The following is a 21,810-nucleotide window of genomic DNA, read 5'->3' as shown; positions in this document are numbered from 1 at the left end:
GATGGGGCTAAAATGATATATTTATTGCATTGCATTTCAAAAAGTTAGAGATGGGTTATGATAAAACTTGGTAGATGGGTTGAGACAGTGACAAGAACAAGCCGATTAGATTTTGGTTCAGGTTTAGATGCAGATCTGGTCTATCAGTCGGATACATAACATAAAATGTTCAGCCTGGCAGAGGTATGCGCTCGACCAAGTGCCGTTCTAATTCATGCTGTAATCACTTAATGCTTGGGTTACTGCAAATCACTGTTCGTGGGTTGACTTGCCTCTTCCCTCACTCGAGCCTCTACAACCTGCGCAGAAAATAAAAGCCAGGCTTATAGTTCAAGCTCGTAAGTCTTGCCATGTCACTCCAATGCTTATGACTCTTCACTGGTTTCCAGTGTGTCAACATATCGATTTTAAAATGCTATTCATAACTTTTAAAGCAAACATATACTTTCCCCTGCCTATATTTCCCATTTTATCATACCTTGTATACCAACACGAATGCAATGTTCCAACTAGGAATTTCCTCGAAATTCATGGAATGGAAAGCCATTTCACGAAGCTCTCGATGAACAGTGCTTGTGCTTACATTGGTTTCAGAGGCACTTTGGAACAGAGTCGTGAGTGTTGCAACTGACGGCAGCAATTTTTCCACACGACGCGCTTCAGCACTCAGCGGTCTTGTTCTGTGAGTTTCTGTGGCCTACCACTTCGCGGCTGAGCGGTTGTTGCTCTGAGATGTTACCACTTCACAATAACAGCACTTACAGTTGACCGGGGCAGCTCGAGCAGGGCAGAAATTTGATGAACTGACTTGTTGGAAAGGTGGCATCCCATGATGGTGCCACGTTGAAAGTCACTGAGCTCTTCAGTATGGCCCATTCTCTTGCCAATGTTTGTCCATGGAGATTGCATGGCTGTGTGCTTGATTTTATATACCTGCCAGCAATGGGTGTGGCTGTAGTAGCCGAATCCTCTTATATGAAGGGGTGTCTGCATACTTTTGGCCATGTAGTGTACACACATATATTTATGTATATGTGCACATATATATATATATATATATATATATATATATATACATATATATGTGTATATATGTACTGTATATATATATATATATATATATATATATATATATATATATATATATATATATGTATATATGTACTGTGTATATATGTACTGAATATATATATATATATATATATATATATATATATATATATATATATATATATATATATATATATATATATATATATATATATATATATATATATATATATATATATATATATATATATATATATATATATATATATATATATATATATATATATATATATATATATATATATATATATATATATATATATATATATATATATATATATATATATATATATATATATATATGTATATATATGTATATATATATATATATTTATGCAGTACATATATATATATATATATATATATATATATATATATATATATATATATATATATATATATATATATATATATATAATCCCTGTGTCATAACAGGCGACCAGGGTTGCGTCAGGAAGGGCATCCGGCGTAAAACTTGTTCCAAAGCATTATGCATAACGGATGATCCGCTGTGGCGACCCCTGACGGGAGCAGCCGAAAGAAGAAGAAGCAATATATATATATATTGTTGCGGATTCGCGCCCGCCGGCGTGCTGACGGCCACGTAACTCGAATCGCGGCACGTCGCCCACCGGACGGACAATCCAGTCGTGACCCTCTCGGACTAACGCCGGGAACCAGTCACGGGTGGACCTTTCGGTCTCACCGCGATCGAGCCAATCAGCCCCCGCGTGGGATAGGGTTGCTCGCCAAATTCGACCTACCTAAGTACCCACGCGGAGGGTAGACCGGGCGATCGCACCTCGCCGCAGGTCGACTTCGGACACGGGCCACTTAAGCGACCCGTTCCGTACTATCGGGATAACCGAGCGGTGTTATCGTCGGCCTCGACGGTTCGATTAATTATCGGGCGTATTCAGCCCACTACCAACCCTTTACGTGAAGCAAGATGAGGATTCAATGAAAGAAATGACGAAGCGAAGCGGGAAACAGTTCAACACAAAGCACATTTATTCGCGATGAACGGAAAGCACACATATTCAATTCCACCAAAAGCACATAGAAAAGGAAAAGAAAATGCAATTTACACAAAAAGCAAATGCGACAATGCAGATCTAATACCGATTACGCGAGCACACGGCAACACTTATACAATTTTACTTCACAGACGGCGCCGACAACACATACCCAAAACCAAGAAAAAGAACCCTCAAGGATGAGGCGGGCCTGAGGCCAAGACCGGGTCGGGCCTACCCGTCTGGTGATGAGACGCGGAGCGGCGATGGTGCCTCAACTCCGCGGGCCTCGCGGGCAGTGTCTGGTAGGGGGTGGGAAAGGGGGCCCCCTTGGTCGCACTATCTCAGCGCGGGGGGAAACAGGAGGGGGTTGCTGATGCTCGGGGTATAGAGGATTCCTACTCTGCCTCGAGTCCCGCGACGAGCGTCTCCACCTCGGCCAGGTCGCGCTGTCGGCCTCCCTGGGGTGCAGCTCCCTGCACGACGTGAGCACCCCCTCGTCTGCCCTCGCCGCCTCTCCACAGCTCCGTCCCCTCCGCTCCGACTCCAACGCACATGACGGCGACCAGCTCCTTTTTGCTCCTTCTTCCCAACTCCACCGCCCGCGAAGTCTTAACTCTCTCTGTTCCGACTTGGGCGTGTGTCGTTTTTGATCCATTTTGAAGCAGAAAATCCATGGTTTTGTACACGCTGTTCGGCGCGCGCCCTGCACGAGTCCAACACCGGTACCCACAAGCGGCGCAAGAACGGTGGCGATGCAACGGTTGCGAGGTGTGACGTGAAGGTCGTGGCGGTTGTGGTGAAGCGGCGTTGTGGTTGGTGGTTGATGTTGTGACTGGTGGTGGTAACAATGGCGGTTGGTCCAAAATAAAGATAGCAAAAGAAAAACGGCTATCCTGAAGAGTCGCAGCACGCATAAATGACATGTATTCCCACTAGACAACGGGTTTGGGCCTAACTACACATGTACTTGCCGAGATACCTCACCTAAGGGACCTGAATGGTGGTTTGCGAATTTGGTAACCACAACACTACCCCCTCCCCTTTTTACAGACTCGTCCCGAGTCGTCAAATTTTCGTGTGCCATCATGTGTAGTTTTCCCCTAGTACATTTTACCTACGGATCCCTGAGTGCGACATTCATGGTATTCGTGTCCCCAAAATAAATAACCTGAGGGCTGCGTAACTACCTAAACAAACTCACTCACACGGACGACTTAAATAAAATTGCCGGCGCTAGACAGACATGCCGGGGTCGCACTCATATTTACAGTACATCTTAACCTTAACTTACAAATTTTACACTAAACCATGGCCCAGGATCATTGAACTCTGCAAAAAGAAAGCAGTTAGCAGGGAGCCAGGCTGCCCGCATGCAGTCTCTGGCTCAAACAATGCAGGTGACAGGGAACGTGGCTGGCTGCTCACACGCAGTCCAAGGCCTTCCTTTTTGAACTGAACGCAGTGAACCACAACGGTGCATGGGCTGCACAAACGTAGTCTCCGTGCCAGCTCAAGTGGCATACGCAATGAGCACAACGAATGGATGGATGGATGGATGGACGCAAACACGGTGCACGGGCCGCCACTGCAGGCCCGTGTTGTAGCTGCCAACAGGGCAGTTCTCGCAGCTTGCAAACTGTTGCCTTGCGGATCCTGGCGCACATGGAAATTAACAGGGGGGGGGGGCAAAGCAAAAATTGAACGGGGCTGGTGAACGTGGGCAGTGGGCATGGCATGGCAAAGGTGAGCAGGCAAACACAGCCCGCAGAATAAGGCCGCTGCAGGCAAACACAGCCCGCAGATGAACTGGCCGGCACAGGCCTTGAAGTACCACAGCTGCAGATGATCCGGCCGGCGCAGGCCTTGCAGCACACAGCCAGCAGATGAAGCTGGCCAGCTTTTGCCGTCAGTGGAAGTTGGTGGAGGGAGTGCGGTGGTGCTGGCCACTTGGAAGGCGGGCTCGGACCTACCTACCTGTCTCCCTCCCACCTATCGCCTTTGCCTGTCACTGTACATACCCACTCCCTTAATTTGTCAAACCCCAATTTAGCCCCAACTTATTTTTTTGTTTTTATTTTTACTCCCCCACTATAAATCGTCCCCTAACCCCCTTTATCGTCCTTGTTCGGCTAACCTATCCTGTCACCTAGCCGACTCCCAACCCCTACGTTCCCTTCCCGGAGGGGAACAAGGGAGAGCTAACGTCCTGTGTCGAGGCCCAACGAAGCCTCAGAATGGCCTCCCCAGAGTTCGGCGATCTAACCCAAAGTGGGTCCAGCGGCCCACAACGAGAGCGAGGGGATGGATGGTGCGGAGGGGTACATCTCCTAATCTACCCTAACCATTTAACTGTTAAACTACCCCGGGGCTTTCAACAAGCGCCTCTCGCTTAGACTATTGGTTCTAACAACCCAGATTCCCGTCGCCTGTGTTGGTGTCCTCACAATTTCGGGCCTCGCCCCCCAATTTTCTCTCCGTGCCCTCACACGGTCTCCTGGCTGGGACACGTGGCTCCCTTTGGCAGGCACGACCCTCTGCCGAATCTCCCGCTATGGCACCCCCGGGCACTACACTGCCTCCGAGCCTACCAGCTCCCTAACACCGGGGAGTGCCCCCCATGGCACCTCCCCTGAAACGCACACGTGGCAGGCCGGCCTCCCGGGCCCCTTTCCGAGGGTCACCCGTGCCCACAACACTGCCCACGCGGCTAATGGCGCCCCGGGCCCCCGCACCAAGCAGGCGCACCCGTGCCCACTACTCTATCCCGGCCCCCCATGGGCCCTTGGCCTACCACGGCCGACTAGCCTGGTGCCCGGGGTACCCACTCAGCGATACTCACCTTTCGCAGCCACGCTGCCAAGCCCGTCAACAGGGCTCCTGCACCCCTCCAAATGGGTTTCGAGCCTACACTCCCACCAACAGCAAAACGACTTCCATTTTTCAATTTGACTAACCCAGCTAACTCACTCTACACTGACCCCAGGGTCCCTTGGGCGGGAGTCACTCCTCCCCCCAATCACTCATCGCACCATGCATTCCCCATTCGCTCCATACACACAGACCCGCTGGCCTCACTCACTCACCAAGCACATGCTTCCACTTCACTCACCAACTCTTCAACACACTCACCGCTGAACTCTGCCATCCTTCTAACTGCACCCCCTAACTAACTCGTGCTCCCACGTCATCCCTTACACTATAGCACGTTCCATTTAACACTACGTAGCTAAACTACGTCTCCTCTACACACTCACAAGTCTGTCACTGTCTCCAAATAATTCATTTTATTTCCCAACCTAAATCTCACTAAATCCCTCTACCTAATCCATTCCACGGACTCCATGAGGACTTACCCCTGCCCCATGAAGTCGGTCTAGCTAAGCTAACCCTTCCCCCTAACTAGTTTCCATCCTGTGCCCCTGGTAAGGGGGTCTTCCACCCCTTGCCCAGGAATCCTGTGCACCCGAAAGTGAGGCTTGCTTTTTTTTTTTTTTTTTCCATGCGCATCACCAGCGCGGCAACTCGCGCACTTTGCACCTGCCCGTGACGTCATGCAGCTGCACGTGTTCCTCGTCCCTCCTTGGACGGTACCATCCGGCAGAGATACCCCTCCTGCCGGATTCCAACCCCACGTGTAGCCATGGCGTCACCGTGCGCATAAAAAAAACACAAGCCCCACGTCTCGAGGGGTTCCCCACGCGAACACATGTGCTTTGCCCGTTGGAGCTTAACACACACGATCGCGTGGAGAACCCGTCCGGTCCAAATCCATTTACCTGCCTAAACTTTGTCCGTCCGCGGGATCGGCAAATCCACCGCGTGCGTTTCCGGACCGGGACTTCACTCTCGCAAGCGAGCACGTGGTGGCCTCGTGCGTTGCACAGCACGGACCGCGTGCTCACTGCTGGGTGAACCCGGCACGGTCCCCGAAACAACTACAGCCGCTACTCGGCTTTCTTCTCATGTCGCCTTCGTCGCCATTCGACCCACGCACACCTGCGTGTTACGACGCACACAGTCCACTCCATCACATTCACACCGGGAGACGCGGCTGCGTGCTCCCGCATGCCAACCGACATCTCCCTCACATACCGCTCTCTCACACACACGGTCTCCCTTGCATAACCCATACCACTCACACGTGGTGCTCCATTCACTCGCGCGGGGGCACTCACCCGCGGTGCCTCACTCACACACGCGGGGGAACTCAACCGCGGTGCCTCACTCACACTGGCCGTTTCATCCACACACACGGCCTCTTCCACACACGGTGCCTCATCCACACACGGCGTGCTGGGAAGCACGTACTCTGGCACCATCGCCACCACACCACTCACACACGGGGTCGCTTCCACACACGGGGACGCACTCACACCTTGCACCACACACACAGGGACAACCATACTGGGGATTCGTGTCCCCACAAGGGTCTCCGGGGCCTCTATACCCCCCAAGCTTTCCGTGCACCCGTTCACAGCACCCGTCCCCTCAACCTCGCAAAGCACGACCGAACTCACCTGGTCGTGACTCGCCTCAAGGGGGCATACTCCCTCCCCTCGTTCCTGGAGGAGGCCACCCAGGTGCTCGCACTGGGTCTCTACCCGCTCCGCGAGCTCACCCCATTGTCCTCCACTACCTCCGTGTGTGTGTGTGCGTCACTTACCCCGTCCTCACCGTGCAGTCTCTCCTCTATCGTTCCCTTCCCGGCTACCGTCACTGCCAACTCTTCACCCTTTACCTCCCTTGTCTCAACTATTATTATTTCCTTTGTCGTCACCTCGTGTCTCGTCTCACACGTTTTGGTCTCCCCATTTAATTTTTCCCTTTCGGTCATCGTCACGACCCTCGCCCAACACGCCCCCCGAATTATTTTTTTACCCGCCTCCACCGCGGGCCTGTCAGCCGTTGCACCCCCTTCCAGCTCGTTTGCTCCCACACGTGGGGTCGCCATTCCCAGCTCCCTGGTCACGGCCTTCATGCCCGCCTGCAGGCATCGGCCCATGTTCTGCGTCTCACCCCTTAGTTCTTTCATTTCTTTTTTCATTTGCTTGCCCATGCTTTTCATTTCGTTTATAAATTCATTTGCGTTTGCATCCATCTTTTCGTTCATTTGTTGTGTATTCGCATCCATTCTTGCTGTCATTGCCGCCAGCATGGCGATTAGCTGGGCCATGTCGGGTACGCTTGGGTGAGCCGTTTCGGCAGGGGTTGGGGAAGGGTTTTGGTGGAGAGGGGGAGGGGAGGTGTCATACACCGCGGCCGCTGCCGCACCTATTTCGGGCTCTGGGTTCAGTTGGACGAGTCCGTGTTTCTGCACAATCAACATTTCCTGCTCGGGGATTCCATCCTGGACCATGGATTCTACACATTCTACATCCATTTCTAATACCCCCGGCTCCCGCTCGCCTTGAGACGCCATCTTGCTTCTCTTAAAGGGTTAATTTCGCTCGCTCGTAATTTGGAGGGAATCGGGGGTCGCTTCTCTCACCCCTGGACCGATTCCCGTGAATTTAGCTGGAGACAGGAGAACCCGTTTTCCTGTTCTCCGATACCAGTGCCACGAGGAGGGCGATGAATTTGTATCGCACGACCTGACACCAGTGTTGCGGATTCGCGCCCGCCGGCGTGCTGACGGCCACGTAACTCGAATCGCGGCACGTCGCCCACCGGACGGACAATCCAGTCGTGACCCTCTCGGACTAACGCCGGGAACCAGTCACGGGTGGACCTTTCGGTCTCACCGCGATCGAGCCAATCAGCCCCCGCGTGGGATAGGGTTGCTCGCCAAATTCGACCTACCTAAGTACCCACGCGGAGGGTAGAACGGGCGATCGCACCTCGCCGCAGGTCGACTTCGGACACGGGCCACTTAAGCGACCCGTTCCGTACTATCGGGATAACCGAGCGGTGTTATCGTCGGCCTCGACGGTTCGATTAATTATCGGGCGTATTCAGCCCACTACCAACCCTTTACGTGAAGCAAGATGAGGATTCAATGAAAGAAATGACGAAGCGAAGCGGGAAACAGTTCAACACAAAGCACATTTATTCGCGATGAACGGAAAGCACACATATTCAATTCCACCAAAAGCACATAGAAAAGGAAAAGAAAATGCAATTTACACAAAAAGCAAATGCGACAATGCAGATCTAATACCGATTACGCGAGCACACGGCAACACTTATACAATTTTACTTCACAGACGGCGCCGACAACACATACCCAAAACCAAGAAAAAGAACCCTCAAGGATGAGGCGGGCCTGAGGCCGAGACCGGGTCGGGCCTACCCGTCTGGTGATGAGACGCGGAGCGGCGATGGTGCCTCAACTCCGCGGGCCTCGCGGGCAGTGTCTGGTAGGGGGTGGGAAAGGGGGCCCCCTTGGTCGCACTATCTCAGCGCGGGGGGAAACAGGAGGGGGTTGCTGATGCTCGGGGTATAGAGGATTCCTACTCTGCCTCGAGTCCCGCGACGAGCGTCTCCACCTCGGCCAGGTCGCGCTGTCGGCCTCCCTGGGGTGCAGCTCCCTGCACGACGCGAGCACCCCCTCGTCTGCCCTTGCCGCCTCTCCACAGCTCCGTCCCCTCCGCTCCGACTCCAACGCACACGACGGCGACCAGCTCCTTTTTGCTCCTTCTTCCCAACTCCACCGCCCGCGAAGTCTTAACTCTCTCTGTTCCGACTTGGGCGTGTGTCGTTTTTGATCCGTTTTTTAAGCAGAAAATCCGTGGTTTTGTACACGCTGTTCGGCGCGCGCCCTGCACGAGTCCAACACCGGTACCCACAAGCGGCGCAAGAACGGTGGCGATGCGACGGTTGCGAGGTGTGACGTGAAGGTCGTGGCGGTTGTGGTGAAGCGGCGTTGTGGTTGGTGGTTGATGTTGTGACTGGTGGTGGTAACAATGGCGGTTGGTCCAAAATAAAGATAGCAAAAGAAAAACGGCTATCCTGAAGAGTCGCAGCACGCATAAATGACATGTATTCCCACTAGACAACGGGTTTGGGCCTAACTACACATGTACTTACCGAGATATCTCACCTAAGGGACCTGAATGGTGGTTTGCGAATTTGGTAACCACAACAATATATATATATATATATATATATATATATATATATATATATATATATATATATATATATATATATATACATATACATATCTGCATATAATATAATCTGCATATAATCTGCAATCTGTTATCTGCATATAATCCCAAAATCAAGTGCCCATCGCATTTTGAAGCAAATTAATTGGAAAAGTTACATTCCAAAATTAATCCACACTCTCAATGAAGACTATCCTGACCGGAGAGCTGAATTTTGGAGTGGTACCTGGGCAAATGCAAAGAAGATGCAGCATTTCCATCCAAAATTGTTTGGAGCGATGAGGCCAGCTTCAAGTTAAACGGCTCAATTAACCGACACAATTGCACCTACTGGGCTCCTGAAAATCCGCATGTTACTATGGAACACCATTTAAACTTACCAGGGGTTACTGTGTGGTGTGGGATATCAGCATTGGGCATCCTACGGCCATTCTTTTTTGACCAAACTGTCACTGGGGATGTTTACTTAAACTTGCTGCAGGAATCCGTCAGTCCACATGGCCAAGAGATATTTGGTGACGAAGAGATTTACTTTCAGCAAGATGGAGCATCTCCCCACTACCACCGTGATGTAAGGGCCAATCTCGAAGCAACTTTTCCGAACAGATGGATTGGGCGAAGTGTTAGTGTTGAATTCCCTGCGCATTCCCCAGACCTCACTCCAATGGACTTCTTTTTATTGGGATATCTCAAAGATAAGGTTTACGGCTCAAAACCAGCAACAGTCGATGAGCTGAAAGAGGAACTTGAAAAACAATGTCTTGCAGTTCCAAATGAAATGATTCGTAACGCTGTTGAATCCATTGGTCTGCGTTATCGGCTGTGTTTGGAAGGTGATGGTCGTCAGTTTGAACATTTGTAAACATGCATTTATCCATTTATGCATTTAACCATTAATCTTGTTTCTAAGTCAATAAACAACGCATTTATTATCATTGAAAGAGTGAGTACATTTTTTTGGGACACCCTGCATATATATATATATATATATATATATATATATATATATATATATATATATATATATATATATATATATATATATATATATATATATATATATATATATATATATATATATTTCGGCACGCCCCTTTCTTTGTTCCACCATCAGATTTTTGTTACTGCATGAAATGAAACAAGATTTGGCACATATACTCATGATATTATTGTCTTCCTTAAGAGGCCCCTCAAAATTCGTTTTGATGCATTTTCACAAACTCCAACGGATTCCATTCAAATTCGGTACGATTATGGCTTTTGGTCCAACTTAGGTCATTGGCTATAAAAAATTTTCCATAACACTTCCGATATTCGAAAAAATCAATAAATCGATATCCCTTATGGGATTTTCCATTCAAATCCACTCAAGTTTAAGGCCTACGGGGGACGCAACTTTCCACTTTGCCCCGGGCGCTGTTTACCTCCGCGATGCCAAGCTGTTAGGGTTAGGGTTAGGGTTTGGGTTAGTGTTAGGGTTAGGGTTAGCTACCCTAACACTAACCCTTGACAGCTAACCCTAACCCTAACACCTAACCCTAACCCTAACAGCTAACCCTAACCCTAACCGCTAACCCTAACCGCTAACTCTAACCCTAACTACAACTCTAACCCCTAACCGCTAACAGCTATTCAGGAAATTTGAAAGAAAGCCCGGGCAACACCGGGCTTTATTGCTAGCCCGAGCAACGCCGGGCATTACTACTAGTATATGTATGTATATACATATATATATATATATATATATATATATATATATATATATATACATATATATATATATATATATATATACATATATATATATATATATATACATATATATATATATATATATACATACATATATATATATATATATATATATATATATATATATATATATATATATATATATATATATATATATATATATATATATATATATATATATATATATATATATATATATATATATATATATATATATATATATATATATATATATATATATATATATATATATATATATATCTTCTTCTTCTTTCGGCTGCTCCCATGAGGGGTCGCCCCAGCGGATCATCCGTATGATCCGCATAGTGATTTGGCACATGTTTTTCGCCGGATGCCCTTCCTGATGCAACCCTGGTCGCCTCTTACGACACAGGGATATGGTACACCTATTTTAACCAGGGTATACACCGGCCCAGTAAACTGGTACTCATTTCGCCGACCTCGGAAGGATGACAGGCTGAGTCAACCCCCTCGTGTATTAATTCAGTGGCCCAACGGGGCTTGAACTCAGGACCTTTTGGATCCCAAGCCGCTGCCCTAACCACTGCGCCAACACCAGGCTTCATATATATATATATATATATATATATATATATATATATATATATATATATATATATATATATATATATATATATATATATATATATATATATATATATATATATATATATATATACACATACATACATATACAGAAACATGCATCAATGAGGCTCCCAAGCATGGTACCATATGTAGATATTAAAAGCAGTCAACATAGAAATTACAAAAAAACAGACCCACTTACATCTATCACCTGTGAATGGAGGAAATAACCAATTAGCTCTTACATGTTTCATCTTTCTGTCTGCGCTGTCGCTGATGATTCGCCAACAAGCGATGAAACCAGTCCAGCAGCTGAGGGGGTTTGTAGCATTGAGATTTTCACATGTGTACTATTTGTGAATGTCTTTACAGTGGTGGAGGAACTTTGAGAAGGGTTTGAAACAGCAAAGAGCTTACCGTGTGTAGCCTTTCCTAGTTGATTTATGCACCTTTATTGGGCTGGAAGAACATGGGACGAGTCAATTTATTTACATAATCCAAGCCACCTTGGTTAATTGATTAGGTGAGAGCTAATTGGTTATTCCCTCCATTCACAGCTGAGAGATATAAATGGGTCCTTGCATATATATATATATATATATATATATATATATATATATATATATATATATATATATATATATATATATATATATATGTTATAATATATTATGGTAATACTTCACCATACGCTTGGGATGCGTTCCTGAAAAACCGAGTGTACTGCATATCAGCTTGTTGCAAAATAAGTTTTCCCATAAGAATAATGTTAAAAATAGGAGATACTTTCCGGAAAGATGTCACAAACCAGCATTTTTCCCAAAATAAGAGTTCTAAAGATAAAGTTTTTTATTAATGAATAAATGGCAGTTGTAATTATTCATAAAAGTCTAAACGGTGCTGTGCAGTAACATGAAAATGAAGGAGTGAATTTTAATCGTGGGTTTGCCTCAAAATAAGAAAAACATTTACAAATCACATTACAATTGGAACGATCATTATTACAAATCAAAATCTTAATCTGAATCCTGGCAAGGAACAGAGCTGTCGGGTCAATCTTATTATTGCTGATCTTGATCAGGACTCTTCGGCTTTGGCTGAGAAGTCTTCTTGAAGAATTGATCATGGGAGAGTTGCCTCACAACCTTTTTTTTTTTCTTCATCAAGTTCCCTAATAGCACTGCATTCTCTGACTTAAGACCCTTGCAACATTGAGGCTCCTTTCCACAAATACACAGGGTGTTTCAAAAAAGTGGACTATTGCCTCCATGCGCTTGGATGTGCTCCACAAACTGCTGAATGCTCCCATTGGAAGGTCCATTATCGGTGTGCACATTGTAATACTGTATCATCGGTGCACCTGCACATCGGATTTTGTCTCAAACCACAATGTCACGATTTTCACTTTTTGTTCCACTGTGAACACCACAGTTGATGTAGGGTCTTTACTGATTACTTGTTAGAAATGGCATACCACCACCAACGTCAGCTGCAAGCAAGAGAAGGGTATAGCATTAGAAACGACAGAATATCAGGCTGCTCAAACAGTCCACTTTTTTTGAAACACCCTGTATCCATGTGACATGCATGACAAAGACATATGGAGACTTCCATGTACTTTTACATGAACAAGAAGGATATTAGGTTAGAAGGAAGAAATAAATATGGTGAATGAGGTTTTAACTTGGGGTTACGACATCAGAAGGAAAGTGTTTGTATGGGAGTGTCAAACAGGATTCCTATTCAAGATGGGATTTTCAGTCCAAATATTTTACTTTAAGTTTGTCAATTTTGCACACAAAATAATTGTTGGAGTGAAAGAATGATGTGAAATGAGAGTACTGTTCTCTTACCACAATTTTAAAACTATGTTTGGCTGAAATGACATTGATATCTCAAAGTGGGCTGTAAAAATCATTTTGAAGTTTAATAAATCTTCCTCAAGTCAGCAAGTAATTGTTTTATGTTTTGGCATCACCTTCAGGGGGCACTCGTGTTACATTGAATGTCTCTACCATCTGCGAACACTTCATCACTGCTGGAGTTGTCACAGTGATGGTGGTAAACAAAATATGAATTTGTTTTTTTTTTAATATGCAGAAAGCACTAAAGTAAAGGTTCTTTTGTGTAAATATAAATGGTATTTACATTATTCTTGAATGAAAGGTTTTATAAATAATGAAAGAGTGAGAATTTAAAAGTATGGCAACAATGCATTTTTTTCAATTTTTTTTGTGTCAAAAAGCGTGTGTGTGTGTGTGTGTGTGTGTGTGTGTGTGTGTGTGTGTGTGTGTGTGTGTGTGTGTGTGTGTGTGTGTGTGTGTGTGTGTGTTTTGAATCAGAAAATAAATGAACTTGAAAACACGAATTTTCATTTTATCCAAAAGGAAATAACACTATTTGAACTTTGCAGTGTAGCTGGTCGTGCAACGATGAGTGGTTTATCACTGGACTGCCAGATAGTTTTTAAAAAACATATTTAGTGGAAAATAATATGAGCAACGATTGGTGCTATTATTAGTAACTCTGTGAGTAAATAACTTTTCACTCCAGCATGCTTTAAGCTAGCTTGCCAAGGCACTTTGGGGACAGAAATGACAGGAAGAAAGTGGATATAACTTCCAGGGTAAAGTTGTTCCATTGTGTGTTGACTCGTGTAAATTAAACTTTGTGCAGTTGCAAGTTTCCATTTTTATCTTGCCAAAACGAAGTTTTTGCAAGATATCTAAGTCAGCTTGTATGTTTTTTTTTTGTTTTTTTGTTTGTCTGTAATCATGTATAAAAAATTTCTGCAGAGCACAGTTATCATTGGAAATTTTTGTAACTTCGCATATCAGAGGCCTATAAAGGTCCCATTCAGCACATAAAATTTTGAAGGTCAAGGTCAAAGGTCAAGGTCACTTTGTCACAAATCAGGGGAGTCGACGAAACCCTTATTTTTTGAGTAATTTTGATCGGATCGTCTTCAAACTTCATGGGAATATAGTTCATGGTCTGGCGCTCAGCTGATTAATTTTTGGTGACGATTGGCCTTGACCTTCATGGTTAGCGCCTAAGGTCAAACATATTTGATCCCAAGGTCAAATTTTTAAGTTTTAGGAACCATATCGTGTAGTACCTCAAATTGAACACCTCGATGAGTGCTTTCTAGATATGTCAAGCTTGAGACATTATGACGTCATTTAGTGACGTTATGAGGCAAAAGCATATTTTTCATGGTTACTCTGTAGAACGATTCTCATCGGAATCTTTCGTCGGCAGATATTCCTCAAGGAGTTGCTCCTGGTGGATAGCAGCTCTGTTCACCTCAGTGTGACCTTAAAGAAGTCACACGTGGTCACCTTTTGGCAAGATACGGGTCACCCTACGGGTGACATTGGTTTATTTTCATGTTTCCATTCATTAACCATATATTTGTGTTCAAATTTATTGTTGAACCTGTTCTGCCAGTCCAAGTAGAAAATCGTTGATCCTGTTCGCAAACAATATAACCAGATAATCACCCATAATTACCTGTTTCTGCCCACATTCTCTTCCACGAAATGTTTTTTTTCCCCCTTTGACACATTTTATTGTGAAGTCTCTTCTTTGATTTCAGACAAATCCATTCAATTGAAACTTGATTTATATGAGGGATAGATGTCTGATACACACCCAGACTCAACAAGGCTTGCAGAGGAGAATCTGGAGGGATGCCTGATGTGCCATATTTCCATTTGTGGAATAATTACGGCCACAGAGGGAGTCCAACTTGTCACTTGAACACGGCTGAAACTTAATTGGAATTCTGTTGTTTTCTTTGTTTTATTTCCTCTCTCTCTCTCTCTCTCTCTCTCTCTCTCTCTCTCTCTCTCTCTCTCTCTCTCTCTCTCTCTCTCTCTGTCTCTGTCTCTGTCTCTGTCTGTGTCTCTGTCTCTGTCTCTGTCTCTGTCTCTGTCTCTGTCTCTGTCTCTGTCTGTCTCTGTCTCTGTCTCTGTCTCTGTCTCTCTGTCTCTGTCTCTCTGTCTCTCTCTCTGTGTCTCTGTCTCTCTCTCTCTCTCTGTCTCTGTCTCTGTCTCTCTCTGTCTATCTCTGTCTCTCTCTCTCTCTCTCTCTCTCTCTCTCTCTCTCTCTCTCTCTCTCTCTCTCTCTGTCTCTGTCTCTGTCTCTGTCTCTGTCTCTGTCTCTGTCTCTGTCTCTGTCTCTGTCTCTGTCTCTCTGTCTCTGTCTCTGTCTCTGTCTCTGTCTCTGTCTCTGTCTCTGTCTCTGTCTCTGTCTCTCTCTCTCTCTCTCTGTGTGTCTCTGTCTCTGTCTCTGTCTCTGTCTCTGTCTCTTTCTCTCTCTCCCTCTCTCTCTCTCTTTCTCTCTCTCTCTCTCTCTCTGTCTCTCTCACTCTCTGTCTCTGTCTCTCTGTCTCTCTCTCTCTCTCTCTCTCTCTCTCTCTCTCTCTCTCTCTCTCTCTCTCTCTCTCTCTCTCTCTCTCTCTCTCTCTCTCTCTCTCTCTCTCTCTCTCTCCCCCCCCCCCCACCTTTCCACATTGCTGTTTCTTCTTTCAGACCCTGACTTATGATTGAGCCTGTAGCCAGCATAAACGTAAACTTAAACTTTATTTACTCCCTCCCCTCCGTCCATACTGTCTCATTCTTCTGCTTGCTCAGTCTTCTTTCAATTGTCCCTCCAACATGCTGTTGGTGTGTGTCTTCACTCTCCTCTGTATTCTAATTGTTCTGTGTTCTAGCTCTTCCACAATACACAACGACAAAATTCATAGAACACCTTACCCCATGCAGTCTTGAGAAAAAGGACATGGGAAGGAGGAGAGGAGGAGATTGGGACCATACTCTGTGCAGAGCTTTGGTGCTGCTTAAGCAGTCTGCATGGACTTTTGGGCACAATTCTGGATGGGTTGCCACTCCGAAACAGTACACCAGCATGCTGGCACTTATTTTTCCAACCTCAGAAGGATGAAAGGCCGAGTTAACCCCACTTGGTATTAATTCAACAGCTGAGTGGGATTTGAACTCAGGACTCTTGGATCCAAAGCTCGCCACCCGAACCATGAAGCTAACACCAGGCATACATGGGAAGGGTCTTTTCAAATCTTGCTTTGTGTTTCCGAGCACAATATAAATATATATTTATATATATATATATATATATATATATATATATATATATATATATATATATATATATATATATATATATATATATATATATATATATATACATATATATATATATATATATATATATATATATAATTTCCTACGAGCGGTGGTTTTATTGAAGTCTCGATAATCCACAACTCTGAGAGCACGAGTCGCAAATTTTTATTGGGAAAAATTGTGTAAAATGGTGTAATATTTTGTTCATATGAAGTATTGCAAAACAAGCTTTTTTGAAAGTGGCAAGAAGGTGATTTTGTGTTCAACAGTATTCAAGTATATATTTTAATTGGAATAAAATAAAGGTTTTAAAGGATATAGAGAATGCAAAAAACAAAACTTTTTTGAGAAATTTAGCATCATTGATGCATTGATGCGTTTATACCACCTAATTTAACACGTTAAATTAGTCCTTCATGCCTGTTGTTTATGTCCTTTATGACATCCCGAAAACAGTAAGTTTCCTGTTTGGAATGATTTTTCAATTCTGCTTGACTGCCTGACATGCAGACAGACTGACAATTACTTTGTTTCTCTCTGCACATACACGCTCATGACGAGATTCCGTACAATTTGCCAAATTCAGTCCCAATGTACTGCTAAGCTGCATGTTCCTCTTGCAATTCATGTTCTAAAGTATTCAAAATATGTAATTCAATTTAAATTAAGCAATTCCTTGATCACAGACTGGTGTCTTTAGACAAACATCCAGATGGAGTGAACCAATTGCTTTACCCCACTTTGCACTTCATGTATGGAGTAAAGCCAAACAATTCTAGGATACATTTGTATACACTATTGAGGCTTATATGCGAGCTAACGCACAAAATGTATAACAAGGGGAGCAGGAGACCAAAAGATGGGGGGGGGGGGGTGTGAGAGGGAAGGAAAAAACAGTGTGGAACAGATACATGAGGAGATCTGTGGAAGGGAGAATGATAGGGCAGGGTACACAAGGTAAACAAGATGGATACGACAGGTACTTTCAGGAAATAAAGCAGGGAATTTGAAGGAGGTGAGTTTGGGGTGGATGAACGGGGGAAGAAACGATCGTGGTTTTTGATGGGGGAAGATAAGAGATGGTTGTGAACAGCTCTCTTGAAGACCTGGAGGGAAAAGTGGGATTGAAGAGAGGTGAGAGTTTGTTCCAAAGGTGGGGAAAAAGAGGAATGAAAGAGTGAAGGTGAGCAGTGATTCTTGATTTTGGTAGTTTTACCAGAAGGGGGTTGCTGGCAGACTTTGAGCACACTGCGGAAATATAGGGGGGGGGGCTACATCTCAGACAAAGCGAGGGGGGGCGAACCCGGAGAAGAGACGGTAGAAGACAGAAAGACCACCTACCTGTCTGCGGTGAGAGTGTGAGAGACCCAAAGACTCAGCCTCATCGAGGGAGACACCAATGATCCTAAATGCCTTGATTTCCACAGAGTGAAGCGGAGAAAGGTGAGAGGTGGGAGCAGCAGCCCATAGGGGAGAGCAGTGCTCCATCAGTCTGTGGATGAAAGCTTTGTCTGTGGTCAGAGCTTCAGGTGTGCCAAGGAAGGACTTTGCACGATGGAGCATGCCCATTCGGCGACTGCTTTTGGAGGCCATCTTGGAAATGTGGCTTTCCCAGAAAGATCATAGCAGATAGTGAGTCCCAGAATCTTGAATGAAAGGACTTTCCCTTACAGGAGTTTTTCTTTGACAGTAGGCAAAGGTAGCAGAAAATACGTATTCATTCTGCAGCTCTTTAATGTTGCCCACTCATGGTCCTGTAAATAGCAATAAGATAAGAACTGCTTTATCTCTGCAATTATACAGTGTAATAACACCTAAAGTGCATATTTCTTCATTATCTTTCTTCTGACTCCAACCTTCCCAGCAGGTAGCATGCTGGCTGCTCCGACCATGACTCCGATTGCTGGACAGCCAATGGCAGTGGGAGCATATCGGGCTGCCCCAGGCCTCCCTGCTTACACCTGCGTTCAACCACCCTGGTAATTTTACCACTGGGAATAACTTCTTAAGGACAGAGAGAAAACTGGAAGTTTTGAGCTGGGTGGGAGGATAAAGAGAAAACGGTGAATTTTAGAGACAGGGGAGTTGCAAGAGTTAGGCAGATGTGGGGGCAACTTTGGCAGGAATTAAGTCAGTGGTTCAGTGTCAGATAGTTGGACTTTGTTAACTGCCCCCAACTATAAGACATGCTTGTCCTTTTAATGCATCCTTTTTTATACATGGAGAGTAACAGACACCTCCACGTCCTTTTCTTTTCCATGCGTGTTGCTATTTAATATAACCTTTATATCATTTCAACATTTAAGATTTTTGCCTTTGAGATAGAGGCTGCATCTATTTTTGTTTTGCTATTCGGTCTCTTTATCTTGTGTTTCTAATTTGGCGGAATGGGATTTTCTTGGCTATTGTTTTATCTGATGCTTTGTTTTCTACAAAAAGCAGATTAAATGTTTTGAGATGTGTATCTTGAATTTTTTTCATTCTTCATATATTTGGATGAGGATCATGAAAAGTGTGTGAACTATACCGTGACCATCCAGGAAATTACAGAAAGCATCTTGCAGTGGATCAAACAAACCATCTTCCTGTTTATGGTGTCAGTCGGATGAGGAATTGATTCCTGAAGATGTTATTTTAATGGTTACATTTGATACCAATTCTCCAGGAGTAGCGAAGAGAAGTTGCAACTCTAAACATTTCAAAGCAGTTGTTTATTTTCAGGTTCATCTGAGCTAGGCTCCTCCCATCACCGCCCCTGATGACATCACTGAGATATTTCTACTTCTTATTAATCTGAAGTGAATGGCATTCACCACTGCGACTCCTCGTGTACACTTTACTTTGCACAGTTTATTTTTGTTATTCAGTCAAAAGCACAAGCTGATTGTTAAATAACATTTCTCATCATTAACTATGTCAACTAACAAACATCTTTGACCTGCCTTTGAACTCCAGTTTATGGCCTTTTTCTTTGCTTCGTATGATTTGTTCAACACAAACATTTCTGAAGATATGAGAGTGGAGGAAGCAAAGTGATCGGCCCATAGACTCAGCTTCATCGTGGTTTTCCAAGAATCCAATTATTTTGAAGGCATCAAACTGAGCAAAGTGTAAGGCAGGGGTGCCAGGCCAGAGGGGAGAGCTGTATTCCATCATGCTGCAGATAAAAGCTTTATAGGTGGATAGGAGTTCAGGTGTGCGAAGGAAGGACTTTGCATGACGGAGGATGCCCAGTCCATGACTGGCTTTGGAGGCGCAGAGAGAGGGAGGGAGGGAGAGAGAGAGGTAGGGAGAGAGGGATGGAGAGAGGGAGGGAGAGGGATGGAGAGAGGGAGAGAGGGAGGGATCGGGAGACAAATTCCAAGTGTTTGACCAACTTGTGATTTTATCAATGTCTGAAGAGAGGGAAGAGACTGTAACCTACCTGTCTGTTTGAAAGACTAGCACATTACCTGTAGGGTGATGGCATCACCCCCCCCCCACCCCTTTACAGTGACACACACACGGCCAATTACATTTTTGCTGTGAATAAGCTTTTTCATGCAATTCTGACAACTCCTCAACCCCCCCCCCCCCAACCCGCCACAGAAAGTCCTCACCCTCCCTTCCCAACCATAAGGCATAAATACCCTTCCCACTTAAAGCCTTCAAACCTCTTCCCCCCTGTCTGCAACATCACAACTCAACACCCCCCTCCCCAGCCCTCTCCTCCACTGAAAGTCTTCAACCTAACCCCATCCTATTCCCCAAAGCCTCAACTTCCCCCTTCCAAATCTGTCCCATCTTTACTCTTCCCCCTCCCCACCTTCCTCCCACTCATGAAAGGAAAGGGGCATTCCCACATACATCTAAACGGCAAAATATTTAACGCTTTCCGTTCCACTATTATGCAATCACCTACTTCACAGAAACTCATCACGGTCACCTGTCCAACTCACAATTTTAAGAGAAAATAGAGATAATAACAAAGACCTGCGTAACCTCTGACCTGCGTCACATTTGGCTAACATCCGTAACCTTTGCAAAAGCCCTGCTTGAGAGAATTCCACACAGTTATTTTGGTGGTGTATAAACAACAGAATGTTACCTCGATCGTTTAGGCCAATATACTCAAGGCCCGTGACACCTATCAGCTCAAAATCCTTTTAACTGTCACTATGGTCGTTTTACACTGGAGGGAAAACTTATAGGGAGGGCATGGCGATTATGAATATGACAGCTTCGAAGATGTGTTTTGACTTCACATAGCAGTAAGCACCAACATGGTGGCTGTAGTGTAAACATTGCAGGTGGAGTTAGGCAAACTGTCCAACCAATGGGTGGAATACTGACCCACACACGGTTCCTTTTGTAGTATAGATGAGGAATGTCATGGCAGAGGGTAGTGTCATTATTAAAGATATAAAGAGGATCTTCCAAAGAGTTAGATCATTGATGAAGATTAGCAAGAGGATGGGGCCGAGAACATTGTCCTCGGATACTCCAGTGTTGACAGGGAGAGGAGATGAAAGGATTCAGTTGAGAGCCACACATTCGCTATGAGAGTGGAGGAAGTCAGTAACCCAATAATGATGGCCATAAGTTGAACAGAAAGGGGCACCAAGGTTTGCAATGATAATTGAGGTTTTCTTAGGTTAGAAGAGAGTGGAGAGACTATAAAGGAAGAAACTTTTACTGAAAAGAATATTGGTAGGGGTAGGCAGGGAGAAATGATTGCTTGAAGAGAAAAGTTCAAAAAAAACTCTACACCAATGCCAGGAGATGTTAAAGTTGTTAATTCAGGATCAGATCAGGAATCTTTTGGAGAAATTAAATCAATTAAAGGTAATCAGCATAAATTTACTAATGGGTCATGTTTATCAAACGTATTTTAATTATATGAGGCAGTTTCTGAATGGGTGGATGAGGCAAGTGCAGTGGATGTAGTTTATCTCGACGTTCAGAAGGCATTTAATTAGGTACCACATATGAGGCTGTTAGCTAAGGTGAGGGCTTGTGGAGTGACTGGTCAGGTAGTTAATTGGATTGCAAACTGGCTTAGTGCTTGGAAGCAAAGAGTGGATT

The 21,810-nt window shown here is 44.8% G+C and overlaps 1 protein-coding gene across 3 annotated transcripts in view; it reads left to right on the top strand.

Annotated features, from left to right (window-relative positions):
- LOC147008492 (myelin-associated neurite-outgrowth inhibitor-like) overlaps window positions 1-19,208 on the top strand; it is a 66,354-nt gene extending 47,146 nt beyond the window's left edge. For 2 of the 3 annotated variants that reach the window (XM_085864512.1, XM_085864511.1), the window contains exon 6: window positions 18,611-19,208. In XM_085864512.1, the coding sequence (XP_085720638.1) occupies window positions 18,611-18,729 (119 nt within the window). In that variant the 3' untranslated portion in view covers window positions 18,730-19,208. The remainder of the gene's footprint in view (window positions 1-18,610) is intronic. The other variant, XM_085864513.1, reaches the window with a different exon arrangement.
- The last annotated feature ends 2,602 nt before the right edge of the window (window positions 19,209-21,810 follow it).

The sequence above is a fragment of the Eptatretus burgeri genome, chromosome 18 (genome assembly GCF_056783735.1).
Source record: "Eptatretus burgeri isolate ZD-2024b chromosome 18, Ebu_testis_v1, whole genome shotgun sequence".
NCBI lineage: Eukaryota > Metazoa > Chordata > Myxini > Myxiniformes > Myxinidae > Eptatretus > Eptatretus burgeri.
The sequence above is the reverse complement of the archived record's forward strand: the minus strand, read 5'-3'. Positions and strand labels throughout refer to the sequence as shown.